Source organism: Hemibagrus wyckioides, linkage group LG14 (genome assembly GCF_019097595.1).
Source record: "Hemibagrus wyckioides isolate EC202008001 linkage group LG14, SWU_Hwy_1.0, whole genome shotgun sequence".
Lineage (NCBI taxonomy): Eukaryota > Metazoa > Chordata > Actinopteri > Siluriformes > Bagridae > Hemibagrus > Hemibagrus wyckioides.
Window position 1 is genome coordinate 19500011 of NC_080723.1, and position 13803 is coordinate 19513813.

A 13803-nucleotide genomic window follows, 5' to 3' on the forward strand; every position below is an offset into this window, starting at 1 on the left:
AGACTGATGATCTCCTCATCATGGCACCTGTTAGTGGGTGGGATATATTAGGCAGCAAGTGAACATTTTGTCCTCAAAGTTGATGTTAGAAGCAGGAAAAATGGACAAGCGTAAGGATTTGAGCGAGTTTGACGAAGGGCCAAATTGTGACGGCCAGACTACTGGATCAGGGCATCTCCAAAACTGCAGCTCTTGTGGGGGTGTTCCCGGTCTGCAGTGGTCAGTATCTATCAAAATTTTCCTTTAATTCCTGTACATCTTGGTGCCAGATACCACAGCACACCTTCCTGGACCTAGTGGAGTCCATGGGGGACCAACACAATATTAGGCAGGTGGTCATAATGTTATGCCTGCTCGGTAAATATATTATTTCATGCACCTGTGTATGCTATTGTCCTCTGATGTACAGTGTAATGAATTCGGTCACCAGTACGCCAGTACACTGTCACTTCCCAGTCAGTACCCTGAATTACACACACCTTCAAGATCTTGTAGTTGGACGTCTTAGCAACATAATGCTCCCAGGATTTGGCTGTAAGCTCTTGCTGCTTGTGGTTTAAGCTGATCTGCATGACAACAACAAACAACAATAATCAGTCCCGATCTGTCAGTGTGACGGACATGTGAATAAATGTAAATAATCATTCTTCACCTCTTCGTATGCATGTTTCTCCTGGTGAAGGTCTTCCTGCTCTTTCTGGTCCACAACGCTCTGCTGCAATGAAGAGACGTGTTTGACTTTGTCTTCACTTGTCCGGGCGATGGCGCCGATAGCCTCTGCGTCCGGAGTGACCGGTCTCACACCTTCCAGCTCCAGCTCAGCCGTGACTTCGTTCCACACCTCGGCTACCTGTACGCAAATGCAGACGTTTTCTACTTTATTTGTTGTGTGAGGTTTGAGGTAGAGCTTCCAGTTTAATGCAAACTGCACATCTAAAGGCCACGACCCCTGAGTCTGAAACTACAGCTTCAAGTTTCCACTATGACTTATGTCCATATTTTTGTTAGACTGTGTTACAAACCTCAAAAATCCAACTGAGAAACTAACAATGGCTGGACACAAGATTATGATTTAAGCAATGCTAAACTAGAGGCTATACACTTCCCTTACTTGTTAGCTACATTAGCTTCAATCTGTAGCTCCAGTACAAAAGTAAGAAAGCAAACCATCTACATCTAGTTTTTGAAAATATCTACCGAATTAAAGTGACTGATGAAACTGGTTAGTGTGATTCAGAATAAATGAAACGTTATTTGGAGTTTTATAATATTTCCAGTGTTCTTTACAGGTTTGAGACACATGGTCTTACCTTAAAGTCTAGGTAGCTGCTCACTATGCTCAAAGTGATGGAGTCTTCAGCAGACAGACCTGGCAGATCTTCAAAGCCTGCAAATACAATCATTTCTAATTAGCATTCGTTCTCTCTCTCTCTCTCTCTCTCTCTCTCTCTCTCTCTCTCACCTAGTCTGCAGAAGAAAGCATAGATTTTGGCACGCAGGTTTTCAGAGACGTCTGTAACAGCAGGGCTTGGTGTGTTTGCCGGTATGGACTCCAGAGGCTCCTGTTCCTGATACATGGTGAGAAGAGGCTTCTTCTCATCTACAGATTAAAGAAGCAACAATGATGAATCGACACTGAGAGGACTGATGAGAAAGCAAGGCTCTGAACTGGGTATAAAACATACAGACATAGAGCTTAGCTGATAGAACAAAAGTGTGAACATTTGAGGCTCCTTCTAATCTGAGTTTCGCTGACTCTATGTATGACTCTAAGTATGGCAAGAAAGGAGTCTTGGACTGGAAACCGAAGATAAATAGGAGTGTTTAGACCTGCTGTGTGTTGAAGCAGGACAGGTTTGTGACACTGGATACAATGAAAACATACAATTTTTAAATATTTAGTTAAATACACATTGAAGTATAAAGCCTTATAGTTACTAGTTTTATAGACTATACAAAGTTTTTATACTCTATATTGGCAAAAGTTTTGGGACACCCCTCTAAATCATTAAGTTCAGGTGTTGTTTTTCAGGGGTTGGGCTCAGCCCCTTAGTTCCAGTGAAAGGAACTCTTAATGCTTCAGCTTCATACCAAGACATTTTGGAGAGTTTCATGCTTTGGGGATGACCCCTTCCTGTTCCAACATGACTGCACACCAGTGCACAAAGCAAGCTCCATAAAGACCTGGATGAGTGAGTTTGGTGTGGAGGAACTTCACAGAGTCCTGACCTCAACCTGATAGAACACCTTTAGGATGAATTAGAGCAGAGACTGTGAGCCAGACCTTCTCGTCCAACATCAGTGCCTGACCTCACAAATGTGCTCCTAGAGGAATGGTCAAAAATTCCCATAAACAGACTCCTAAACCTTCTGGAAAGCCTTTCCAGAAGAGTTGAAGCTGTTATAGCTGCAAAGGGTGGGACAACTCCATATTAACTTTATGTGCATGTAAAGGCAGACGTCTCAGTTTTGGCCTCACAGTCTCCGCTCTAATTCACCCCAAAGGTGTTCTATCAGGTTGAGGTCAGAACCCCTGAAAAACAATACCAGAATTCAGTGATTTGGAGGGGTGTCACAAAACTTTTGGCATTATAATGTACCTCGAGATAAATGAAGTCTTGGGTGAATTTAACAATGGTAGACACATTTCAATAAATATCAGTAGATCATATCACTGGATTTCTGTAAATCTGGTTTGTGGCATAGTTAAAAGTGCCATAGAAATAAATGAAATTGAATCGACTAAATCTGAATAATGCCTTTGTCTTCGGTTACATCCCTACTGTATATACACAACATTTCATTTTTAACATAGGAGAGCGAAATGCTTATGAATTGTTTCCACCTAGCAGAGGGCTCCTGGAAAAATACAGCTGAAAAAAGGTGTACTGTACGATACCAGCGATCCGGCCATGCTGGTCTCTCTTGACTCCGATCTCTGCCTCTTCTTTCCTCCAGAGTTGCAGCAGCAGGGCCGGAGCAGTGAGTTCTTTGTCGCCCCTCCAGGCCTCGACGTGTGCTAGAGTTTTGGGGTTGTCGCACAGCTCCAGCAGTGTCGCCAGCGCTACATTATGCATGCTCCTGGGGCTCGACTGTCAATAAAGTGAACGACGAGAGCCGCGAATGCATCGTTGCTACTGATCAATCTGGAAATCTCAGCTTATTGTATTTATATGTTGCTTACCTGGATGAAGTCAAGTAAGAGAAATGCTCCTTCCTTCTCCAGAAACAAATCCTCTGTGGTGTAACAGCCGACAATGCAGGACCTGCACGATATACAGCATCATCATTGACAAATTCTACTATAAATTTTATTACGATATTTCTGATCCTCATCTGATTATTTCTGCATACTGCCAGTCATATAACAACTTACACCAAGTGCGTTACGTTTATTAGAACACGTTATTTAGAGAGGATATCTGCAGTACGGAGGAGTAACTCACCACACACAGTCCACAGCGGAGAGAACAAGTCTGTTGTGTCCCAGGCCGCTGTACAACTGAGCCGGGTCGGTATTCAGATAACGAACCGCCATCTCTATGCCCTCCGCTCCGAATAAATCCTGCTCACAACACACACACACACACACACACACACATGTATCTTATGATTACCATCCAGCTTATATTCAAACATGAGAGTGCTGCAATGACCTGTCTGACCTTCCTGTGCACATCTCCTTCACAGAGGCTGGACAGAGTGACCAGCACATCGGTCTGGATCTCCAGAGACACTGCGTCCTCTTCCTCGTTCCTCTCCTGGAATCGTCTCAGTAAGCCTGAGCACCGTAAAACATAGAATAGAGAATATCTGTATGATCTCCATGAACTAGGTGCACTTATAACTGTCCTAGCTCACAAACTAGAATCTATCAATTCTTTATGTCAAAAGATTTGTATCTGTTCTATGAGCTATAATGTAATAACATATTTTCTAGCATAAGATGTTCCTTCATTTTGGATCTACACATCCAGAGCTGCTTTCCTATCAATTGATGGCATGTACTGTATATGGATGTTAAGTGAATTCACGGAAATCTTGGATTAAAAAAAATATTTTAATTTCAGCTTGAATGAAATAGAAAGTAGAAAAATGTTCAGATTTGTAAACTTAATGGTAGGTAATTTTTAGGTAGCTAGTTGTTGTTCCCTTGCGTAAAGTGAATTTGTTTACGAGATAATAAGATGTGAGCTATAAGATAAACTCTATGATCACCGATGAGCTGGCTGATTGCTCCCTGGTCACAGAGGTCCTGGTTGATGAGGCTGTTGCTAAGCGAGGCCATGCAGCGGAGCAGACGCAGGCAGTACCGCATTTGAGCCTTCCGTCCACCTCGACCTCCGCTGCCATGGAAACCCTGACCATGGCCTAAGAAGGAGACGGTTCCTGGTACCGAGCAAAAAGAGCAAGAGTTACAACCAATGTCTCAGTTCTGATGCAGTATTTCTTTTTAAACCGCCTTTTCTTGCATCATAGAAGATTTCTGATATTGTAATACGATATTTTCTGATATTGATATTGTGATATGATATAATTATATTGTCATATCACCCACTCCTAATTATTTTCATATTTTTGCACAATTTTGCATTTGTTGTTGTAGTTTCTGGATGTTTGTCCTACACTACGTCATAAATGTCTTTCTCTTATCCCTTTTGAACAGTAGGAATTGACTTATGGGGCATTTTCAATCAGTATAAACAAATGAGTTATTTTCTAGCTGTGAGTCTGGTATAAAATGTGTCAGGACAAATGATTCTGATTCTGAACAAGCACTTGGGGCATCTCAGAGAGCAGAAATTGATTGGTTTGATACCAACATTTACTTTGAAGAGAGAAACATTTGTGTGGAAAAAAAACTAACCCCATTTATGTTTTTTTTTGGAGCTTTTCTATGAATATGTCGCCCCTAATAGGCTACCTAAAAACAGATATCCTTCTGAAACACTACAATTTCTGAGCGTCTACTTTCTTTTGAGCTTCGTATTAATCACCACTGCGGAGTGAGGCATGACAAAGACATTCTGAATACTGAACATGGACACAACCATTTTCTCATTTTTTGGCCTCTGGGAAAAAGTGAAATAACCTCAACGGTCCAAGGCCACATCCAACAAACATAAATTGTGCTGACAATGTAATACAATGACATTGAGATGATTCTCCTAAGGAATTTCAAGGACTATCGACATAAGAACAAAATTAAAACCCAGATCAGGGTTTGATATTGACCGAGTTGTCAATATTATCTGCTTTGGCTGTTTAGTTTTCTCAGTGTGTGTCCTCTACCTTGCTGTGTGCACCAGTCCAGAAGCACGAGCAGGCAGGTGTTAGCCTGACAGGCCATGTACTCATCCTGCAGGAGCGGGGCCACTGTGGCCAGAGCGGCCAAAGCCTGCAGCTGAAGCTCCTCCTGCTGGACGCTCGTCCAACTGCGTCTGGCTTTCCCGCTGCGTCTACTCTCGGAGGAACCGGGCCGAACGAGCAGCATCAACGCCAGCATCACTCGACTCTCTTTAAACAGCTGACACACACACACACATCACACCTATTTGCTGGACTACAGAAGCTGATTTGCTCCTTTAAACACCTGGAGTGCTGAATCCTCACCTGTACAGCTGCCAGATCTCTGCACAGAACAACAATCAGGTTCAGCAGCAGCTTCTTCATCTCAAAGTCCTCATCAGTGAAGGTCATCTTGAAGTTTCTGATCAGAGGGTTATGGCTTCTCACTGCACGACACAAAAACTCCAACTGCTTACAATTTCGATTAATATCTCATCATTTAAGACCATATATTTCTCCAAACTTACACTCGGGAAGAGTCGCAAAAAGGATGAGCTGCTTAGCAAACCCACTTTCCTGCAAAACGACCAGTGTGGTTTAAAATAATAAAACAATGAGGATGATTACGAAATAAGCAGGCCATGAAGTCGAACCATTGTACTTACAATTAGTGTGGCACTGGGATTTTCTGCAATCACGGTCGTAATTACCAGAAGGTCGTTGCGAAGCTGCCGGTCGTAATGTCGGAAGCCATTGAGAAGATGATGCAAGAAAGCCTCTTTCAGGACGCTGGTGTTTGAAACACATTCAGTCAAGAGATCATTCCAGAGTCATCCAATATTTAACAATCCACTTATTTCGAGACTGAAGTGGGAACATTCTCTACATCATCTTAAACACTCCACGTACACTCGACTCTACTCTAGCTGTGCAGGAAAAATGGGCAAGTGTAAGGAGTTTGCCGAAGGACAAAATTGTGATGGCTAGACCACTGGATCTGAGCATCTTCAAAACTGTAGCTCTTGTGGTGTGTTCCCGGTCTGGAGTGGTCAGTATCTATCAGTTCCTCCACACCAAACTCACTCATCCATGTCTTTATGGACCTTGCTTTGTGCACTGGTGTGCAGTCATGTTGGAACAGGAAGGGGTCATCCCCAAACTGTTCCCACAAAGCATGAAATTGTCCAAAATGTCTTGGTATGAAGCTGAAGCATTAAGAGTTCCTTTCACTGAAACTAAGGGGCCGAGCCCAACCGCTGAAAACAACGCCTGAACGCAATGATTTAAAGGGGTGTCCCAATACTTTTGGCAATATAGTGTATAATTACAACACAAAACAGATAAGACACATGTATCATGACATGTACAGCTTAGTACCCTTTTTCTTCTAAGATCTAAACAGAAATAGATTGAAAAGAAGTATTATTTCATTAAAGCGTGTCAGCCTGGAAAACAAACCTGTGACAAGATTTTCTACTATATAGTGCTGAATACATTTTCCTAAACTGAAAAATGTTTTCTTTTTTTGCTTGTTATCTCAAACCAGAAGAAAAATTCTAGCTTTTTAAAAATCTGGCAACAATAAAAAAGCACGAAAATTAAATGTACAGTATAGATTTGATTCCGTCTGTGGAGCAGGACATTTTACAGAAACACATGATGAATTTTCCTAGTCCTCTACAACATATCCCAACACAGGACGCATGGAGAAGCAAAACCAGACGTACATGATGCAGTCCGTGGTGCTGAGCTGCTTGGTGACTTCCTCTGTGGAGCCGTTGTCCAGAAGGTTCCAGAGGATCTCCGTGGAGCGGAACAGCATCTGTCCGGACGGATCCGGCTCGTTCATGTGGAAGCAGATTTTCTGGGCTCCATCTGCTCTCAGGATCAAGCTACAGTTCACTGCTATGAAAAAATAAGAATGATGGATAATCTCTCTCTCTCCCTCTCTTTCTCTCTCTCACACACACACACACAAAGTAACTGCATGATAGTAAACTGCAGAATAAAATGTGGAACTAGATACCAGAAGACCTGGAGAGGATCTGTAATGCCTGTAGGACGTGCAGTTTGACCGACAGCTGCTTCTCCAGGAGGGCCAGTGACATGAGCAGAGTCTCCGCCAGACCGCTGCGCTCGACCAGCTCACGTCTGTACGCCAGGCTCGTGGTACACACACCTGACTCACAAAATGACAGAATGTCGCTACCTGTTTCTGTTTAGGGATCCAAACATCTTTATGCGACTTTAAACCAAAAAGTGGGTGTGGCCTGAAGTTTGTTCATTTGTCACCTACGTATGGTAGTGAAATGTTTTTTTCCTAATTATTCGTCCTACAGTGTCACATACATGCATTTATACTCGTTAGTCCGTGCTGTGCTTTTACATTAATGCCCTTAACCCAGGTTTATCATTGTTCTAAACCTTGCACCACGTGTAATTTAGAATTTTGCCTAGGCCTTTATACCTGCTCTGAAACAGAGTTAGCAGCAGGGTTAACTTTACATTGCGGTGCAGAACGTATACAGTGTGAAATGATGCAGTGTTATAGCTAGATACTTAGCACCAGAATCAGAAACTAAGCCTCATATCACATGAAAACCAGGACATATGGCTACACTTAAAAAAAAAAAAAAAAAAACCAGCTTGTGTTTCGGCAAAACACCGAATGTCATAGTGTGAGCCGTAGCGAGGGAGATATACGTGGCAGTGAAAGCCGTGAAGTGTGAAAAGCCGTTTTGAGAATAAAATCATGACTTTGTGTTGCACAGACTCACCATTCCCATAGTGCTTTGCTTTGTCAGGGCTGTAGAGTGATATGATGGAGGCACAGATTTGCTCTTGGACTGCAACATTTGACACCCGCATCAGATAACCTGCGTAACACCAAAAACATCAAAACAAGCCTGGATTAAAATAACACAAAACCAGACTCTATTAGAAGACCCCATGATAACTGCAGGCTGATTATCTTTTCCACTGACCAGCACTTCGATATCAAAGATTCCGGCTGAACAGAACAAATGGTATTTTAGGGGCAGAGCCTAATTCACAATTAATTCTGATGGGTTAGTGAGAAAAACAGTAAATAAAAAGCCAGAATATTGTGGGAATAGCTTGTTGGTGGTGTGGTGTTTGTTATACACTATATTGCCAAAAGTTTTGGAACACCCCTCTAAATCATTGAATTCAGGGGTTGGGCTCGGCCCCTTAGTTCCATTGAAAGGAACTCTTAATGCTTCAGCGTCATACCAAGACATTTTGGACAATTTCATGCTCCCAACTTTGTGGGAACAGTTTGGGGATGACCCCTTCCTGTTCCAACACGACTGTACACCAGTGCACAAAGCAAGGTCCATAAAGACATGGATGAGTGAGTTTGGTGTGGAGGAACTTCACAGAGTCCTGACCTCAACCTGATAGAACACCTTTGGGATGAATTACAGCGGAGACTGTGAGTCAGGTCTTCTCGTCCAACATCAGTGCCTGACCTCACGAATGCACTTCTAGTGGAACGGTCAAAAATTCCCATAAACACATAAACCTAAACCTTGTGGAAAGCCTTCCCAGAAGAGTTGAAGCTTTTATAGCCGCAAAGTGTGGGACAACTCCATATTCATGTAAAGGCAGACGTCCCAGTTTTGGAATGGCTCCCAAAGGTGTTCTACTTAATAATGAAGCATTAAGAGTTCCTTTCACTGGAACTAAAGGTTCAAGTCCAACCCCTGAATTCAGTGATTTGGAAGGGTGTCCCAAAACTTTTGCCAAAATAGTGTATCTACCAGTACAGTCAATTTTTCCACTAAGCACCGGAATACTGTCGGCTCCCTGTGGCAGGACATTCACGTACCCATCTGAGAGAGCGAGTCTGTCACGACTCCGGCATAGTTCATCTCATCAGACATCTTCTCCTTTAGGAAGGGAAGCCTTCAAGAGAAAGCAGCATCAATTACCAGTTCTACCCATGTGATTAGTATTAAAGATAAACATTGACATGAATTAAGATGGTCATTTAACTGACCTGCATACGTGTATGAGGTCACGCAGCACGGAAGCATATTCGGGGTGTTCTTCGGATTTTCCCGCGCAGATGTTTAGAATCTGAAAGACATCCGAGAGATCTCTGAGAAACTTGAGTCGCACGGATTAAGGAAAATATGGAGCTTGTGTAGATAGTATAGAGAGACCGAATTAGACTGGACGTTTAAGGATGAAAGACGAAGCAAGGGAAAATCTCTTATTATGCATTTAGGCCAGAGGCTGAGAAAGGTGAACATGCTGTAATTGGGCTCAGGAGGATCTGTGATGAGGTAGCTTGAGTTCCCTCTAGGGTGCTCAAAGTGTTTTACAGATAGCAGATAGCATCAGAGTAAGCAAAAGCCTGAGAAAAGGTCCGGCAACGTTCGGAGAAGATTTATGAGCCACTTGGGGATGTCTTTATATATTTAATAATGCTAGTAATATTCATAATTTATAACTCAGTGAGGATACATAGCCATTCTGGCATCTCTTCACCACTCGCTTTAAGGCAGAGATGTGCCGTTCTTTCAGGGAGCACTGAAAAACAAAGAAAAACAATATTTGCTGTCAGTTGCAAAATTATTGGCACCCCATCCAAAAAGGCAGGTTTAACTAATGAGGAAAATATTACACAGAAACAGTCCATTTTTCCACATGAAATCGGTTAGAGAGACTAGATATCTTCTGTATAACCAAAATCATTTGGGTAATAACAAAATTATTGGCACCCATAAAAAGAATGTTCATGTGCAGTCTATTCCTTAATGTCTCCAGCTCCCTACAGGTCTGTTATTAGGGGACGGGAGGAAATTTTACAACCTGGAGGAAAAGAACAGAGAGAACTCCAGAGAGAACTCCATACAGGAAATAACATGAGCTTTGACTGGGAATGCTTGAGCTGTGAGGCTCAGCACCATTACACCTATCTCTAAAAATAAACACATATATTAATCTAATAAACTCTAATGAGTGTTTGGGGATCCAAATCTATTTGATTTCCACATTGGAAAAAAATGATAATTAAGGGTTAACAAAAGAAAGCAAACAGGTAAACAGCACCAGGTTCATGCTTTGTTATACAAAATAAACGTAGTAAACTTCATTTACTGTAGGAACAGGAACATTACATCAATATGTAAAAGCTACATATTGTACTTTGGGAATATGTTTGGGGAAAATTCGGAAGTGGAAATTTTGCCCATTATTCATGATTCATGAGTTAAAATAAACAAACAAACAAACAAACAAATGAATGAATGAATGAATGAATGAATGAATGAATGAATGAATGAATGAATAAGTAAATAAATAAGTAAGTAAGTAAGTAAATAAATAAATAAATAAATATGTAAGCACTAGTCAGGAAAACAACATCAAGCACAATTAGGGACAAAATAGAAACATGTGGAACAGAAAATTTCCCAGATGTGAACCATCCCAACTTCATTATCTTCATTTAATCAAAAGATAAAGCTCAGAATATCTCTCAGTGCAGATGTGATTTATTTCATTCGCCTAATTAAAGGGTGCCAATACATTTGCATCTGACTCTGTAGGTGTGACTGTGTAAGTGATTTTGTGCACCTGTGAAATGAATAACGTAATCAGTGATAGAAGTGGTGATATAAGACAGCAAACTCGTGATTAGTTATTTGACTTACTGATACAGGATCCTGAAGCAGGTTTAGGACACGGGGAAGGTCAGGATGCCTCGTAGCCTGAAAATCAACAGGATGTTTTTTATTTTTTATTTTTTATCTTATTTTACAGATTTTTTATTTATTTTATTTTTTGCATCATATGCATCTGCATACTTTTCTTTTAGGTAAATGTATCGACAGAAAAAAAGGGTTTTTTTGTTCACCTTTTTCACCGCATTATTGAAACTCTGAAGGAGACTTTAAGCCCCGCCCACTTCAGATTTATACACTCTATATAAACGTCAGTTTGTGTGTTTTTATGAGACACAGATGTGGATTTCTATTACAAGCCTTATTGACCACACTGGCAAGAAGAATCCTTTAAACCATAGAAATACACTGTATTTTAAAACTGTTTTTCTCCAATTTCTATTTCCTGCATTCAGAAGCTGAAAATCTTCAAAAAAAATGTTTATAGCTGTCACTAGGTCAATACTTATTCCAGAAAATGGAATGGAAGTGCTTATATTTGGATAGTTGGATTTTTTTGATTATTTAATAGTAAAAATGTCCAAATAAACAAACAAACAAATAAAAAACAAATAAGCAAATGAATAAATAAATAAATAAATAAATAAATAAATAAATAAATAAATAAATAAATAAATAAATAAATAAAAACAAAAAAACAGCCTGCGATATTTTGAGATATCTTGAAAAAATAACAAATTTTGTAGTATCCTTCTCTGACAAGTGTGTTTACATTTTGTTTAATTATTAAGAAAGTGATTTAAATAATTACAACAACAGCTACAACAAAACAATAATAATAACAAAACAATAACAACAATACTACTACTACTAATAATAATAAAAACAACAATAACAACAACAATAATAATACTAATAATAACAACAACAATAACAATAATAACAACAATAATACTAATACTACTACTAACAACAACAACAATAATAATAGCAACAACAAAAAACAACAACAATAATAACAAGAACAACAACAATACTACTACTAATAATAATAATAACAATAATAATAATAACAACAACAACAATAATAATACTAATAATAAAACCACTGTTGATAATAATAATAATAATAACGAAAACAACAACAATAATGACAATAATGACAATTATAATAACGAAAACAACAACAATAATAATAATAATATTAACAACAACAAAATAACAACACCAATAATAATAATAATAATAACAAAAACAACAACAATAATATTAACAACAACAAAACAACAACAACACAAATAATAATAATAATAATAATAATAATAATAATAATAATAATATTCAATTCAATTCAATTCAATTCAATTCAATTCAATTCAATTCAATTTTATTTGTATACCGCTTTTAACAAAGAGCATTGTCTCAAGCAGCTTTACATAATAATAATAATAATAATAATAATAATAATAATAATAATAACAATAATAATAATAATAAAAACAACAACAATAATAATAATAATAATAATAACAAAACAACACAAATAATAATAATAATAATAATAATAATAATAATAATAATAATAATAATATTCAATTCAATTTTACTTTATTTGTATACCGCTTTTAACAAAGAGCATTGTCTCAAAGCAACTTTACATAATAATAATAATAATAATAATAATAATAATAATAATAATAATAATAATAATAATAATAAAAAACAACAATAATAATAAAAACAACAACAACAATAATAATACTACTTTTTTCCTCCACTTTTTTCCACCCAGGTTTAGTCAGAATTAAAAGATTATTTTAATGGAGAGAGATCTGTATCAGTAAGGAGTATCGTGTCGGACTGGACCGTGATGTGGATATGGCCTGATCATATCTCCCAGCCCTGCTGTCTCTCCTCATTAACACTGACCCTCTAAACCACCGACTGCTTTCTTTCCCACCCCAGTGTGAATAAAGAGCGTGTGTTTTCCTCACCTCGGTTAAATCCGGTCTGTTTTCGGTGAGATCCTTTTTAATCACCGGGACTTTAGGAGTTTTTCCCTGAGACCTGGAGCCTGTGGATCTCTGAGGGGTTTTCCTCCGCACCTCACTGGAACTCATCCCGCATCAACAAGCTGCTCCTGACCCACTGTCCTCAATCAACCACATTCATGACATTAAGTAAATCACCAGGGGTCGATAACTCAACAAGTCAGGGCATTTTCTTTCCTTTAATTTATTTATTTCAATATAAAAAATATAGCTTTTCTTCCCCTTCACGCGCTCACAGAGCTGCAGGTGACAAGAAAATAGTGTTTATAGAAACCCGGCCCTTATACACTGCACGCGCAACCGTCACCATAGCAACAACTCTCACCTACGGCGCGCAAGAGAGGTCAAAGTTGCTCCGCCTCTAATCCACGTTCCTCCGCGTTATCGCTTTTGTTTTACATCATCGATATTAACAATTCATTTGCCCCCCCTTTTTTTACCTTATTAATTTAGTCTCAACACCCGTTTATCAAACGTTATTAATCAGCAGGCTTTACAAAAATAAGTACTTTTTTATATATATATTTATCCAGCTAAAATATGATCTTAATCTGTACTTGTGACATGAAGGGTAATAAGAATTTTGTTGTTGTTGTTGTTTTTACATTATTTACATACATTTTGGGGGGGGGGATTTATGACACGATAATCACCTGTAAAATAATAATAATAATAATAATAATAATAATAATAATAATAATAATAATAATTAATACTAAAAATAAAAATAATAAATTAAATAAATAAATAAAAATTTAAAAAATAGTTGGGTTTTCTTTATTCTATACAGCTTTAAAGAATGTTTTTTGATA

The 13803-nt window shown here is 38.8% G+C and overlaps 1 protein-coding gene and 1 long non-coding RNA gene across 6 annotated transcripts in view; one reads left to right on the forward strand and one right to left on the reverse strand.

Moving 5' to 3' along the window:
• LOC131364285 (uncharacterized) overlaps nt 1-4391 on the forward strand; it is a 5163-nt gene extending 772 nt beyond the window's left edge. For 2 of the 3 annotated variants that reach the window (XR_009206446.1, XR_009206445.1), the window contains exons 2-5: nt 1-852; nt 1467-1578; nt 2959-3511; nt 3691-4224. The exon at nt 1-852 is cut by the window's left edge. This is a non-coding gene — a long non-coding RNA (uncharacterized LOC131364285). Of the gene's footprint in view, nt 853-1466; nt 1579-2958; nt 3512-3690; nt 4225-4250 lie in introns of those variants that run through there. The other variant, XR_009206444.1, reaches the window with a different exon arrangement.
• Nucleotides 1-13298, reverse strand: part of LOC131364284 (cilia- and flagella-associated protein 69-like) — a 14237-nt gene extending 939 nt beyond the window's left edge. Inside the window, exons 1-21 of one of the 3 annotated variants that reach the window (XM_058407381.1) lie at nt 12935-13298; nt 10971-11027; nt 9805-9846; nt 9311-9390; nt 9140-9216; nt 8067-8165; nt 7316-7468; nt 7017-7194; nt 5955-6078; nt 5817-5865; nt 5614-5735; nt 5293-5527; nt 4219-4389; nt 3666-3781; nt 3447-3565; nt 3185-3266; nt 2900-3092; nt 1463-1600; nt 1311-1387; nt 653-850; nt 480-566 (exon numbers count right to left, since the gene is read on the reverse strand). In XM_058407381.1, coding sequence (XP_058263364.1) covers nt 480-566; nt 653-850; nt 1311-1387; nt 1463-1600; nt 2900-3092; nt 3185-3266; nt 3447-3565; nt 3666-3781; nt 4219-4389; nt 5293-5527; nt 5614-5735; nt 5817-5865; nt 5955-6078; nt 7017-7194; nt 7316-7468; nt 8067-8165; nt 9140-9216; nt 9311-9390; nt 9805-9846; nt 10971-11027; nt 12935-13060 — 2523 coding nt within the window. In that variant the 5' untranslated portion in view covers nt 13061-13298. Of the gene's footprint in view, nt 1-479; nt 567-652; nt 851-1310; nt 1388-1462; nt 1601-2899; nt 3093-3184; nt 3267-3446; nt 3566-3665; nt 3782-4218; nt 4390-5292; nt 5528-5613; nt 5736-5816; nt 5866-5954; nt 6079-7016; nt 7195-7315; nt 7469-8066; nt 8166-9139; nt 9217-9310; nt 9421-9780; nt 9847-10970; nt 11028-12934 lie in introns of all 3 variants that reach the window. The other 2 variants (XM_058407380.1, XM_058407379.1) reach the window with 2 other exon arrangements.
• Nucleotides 13299-13803: the final 505 nt, after the last annotated feature.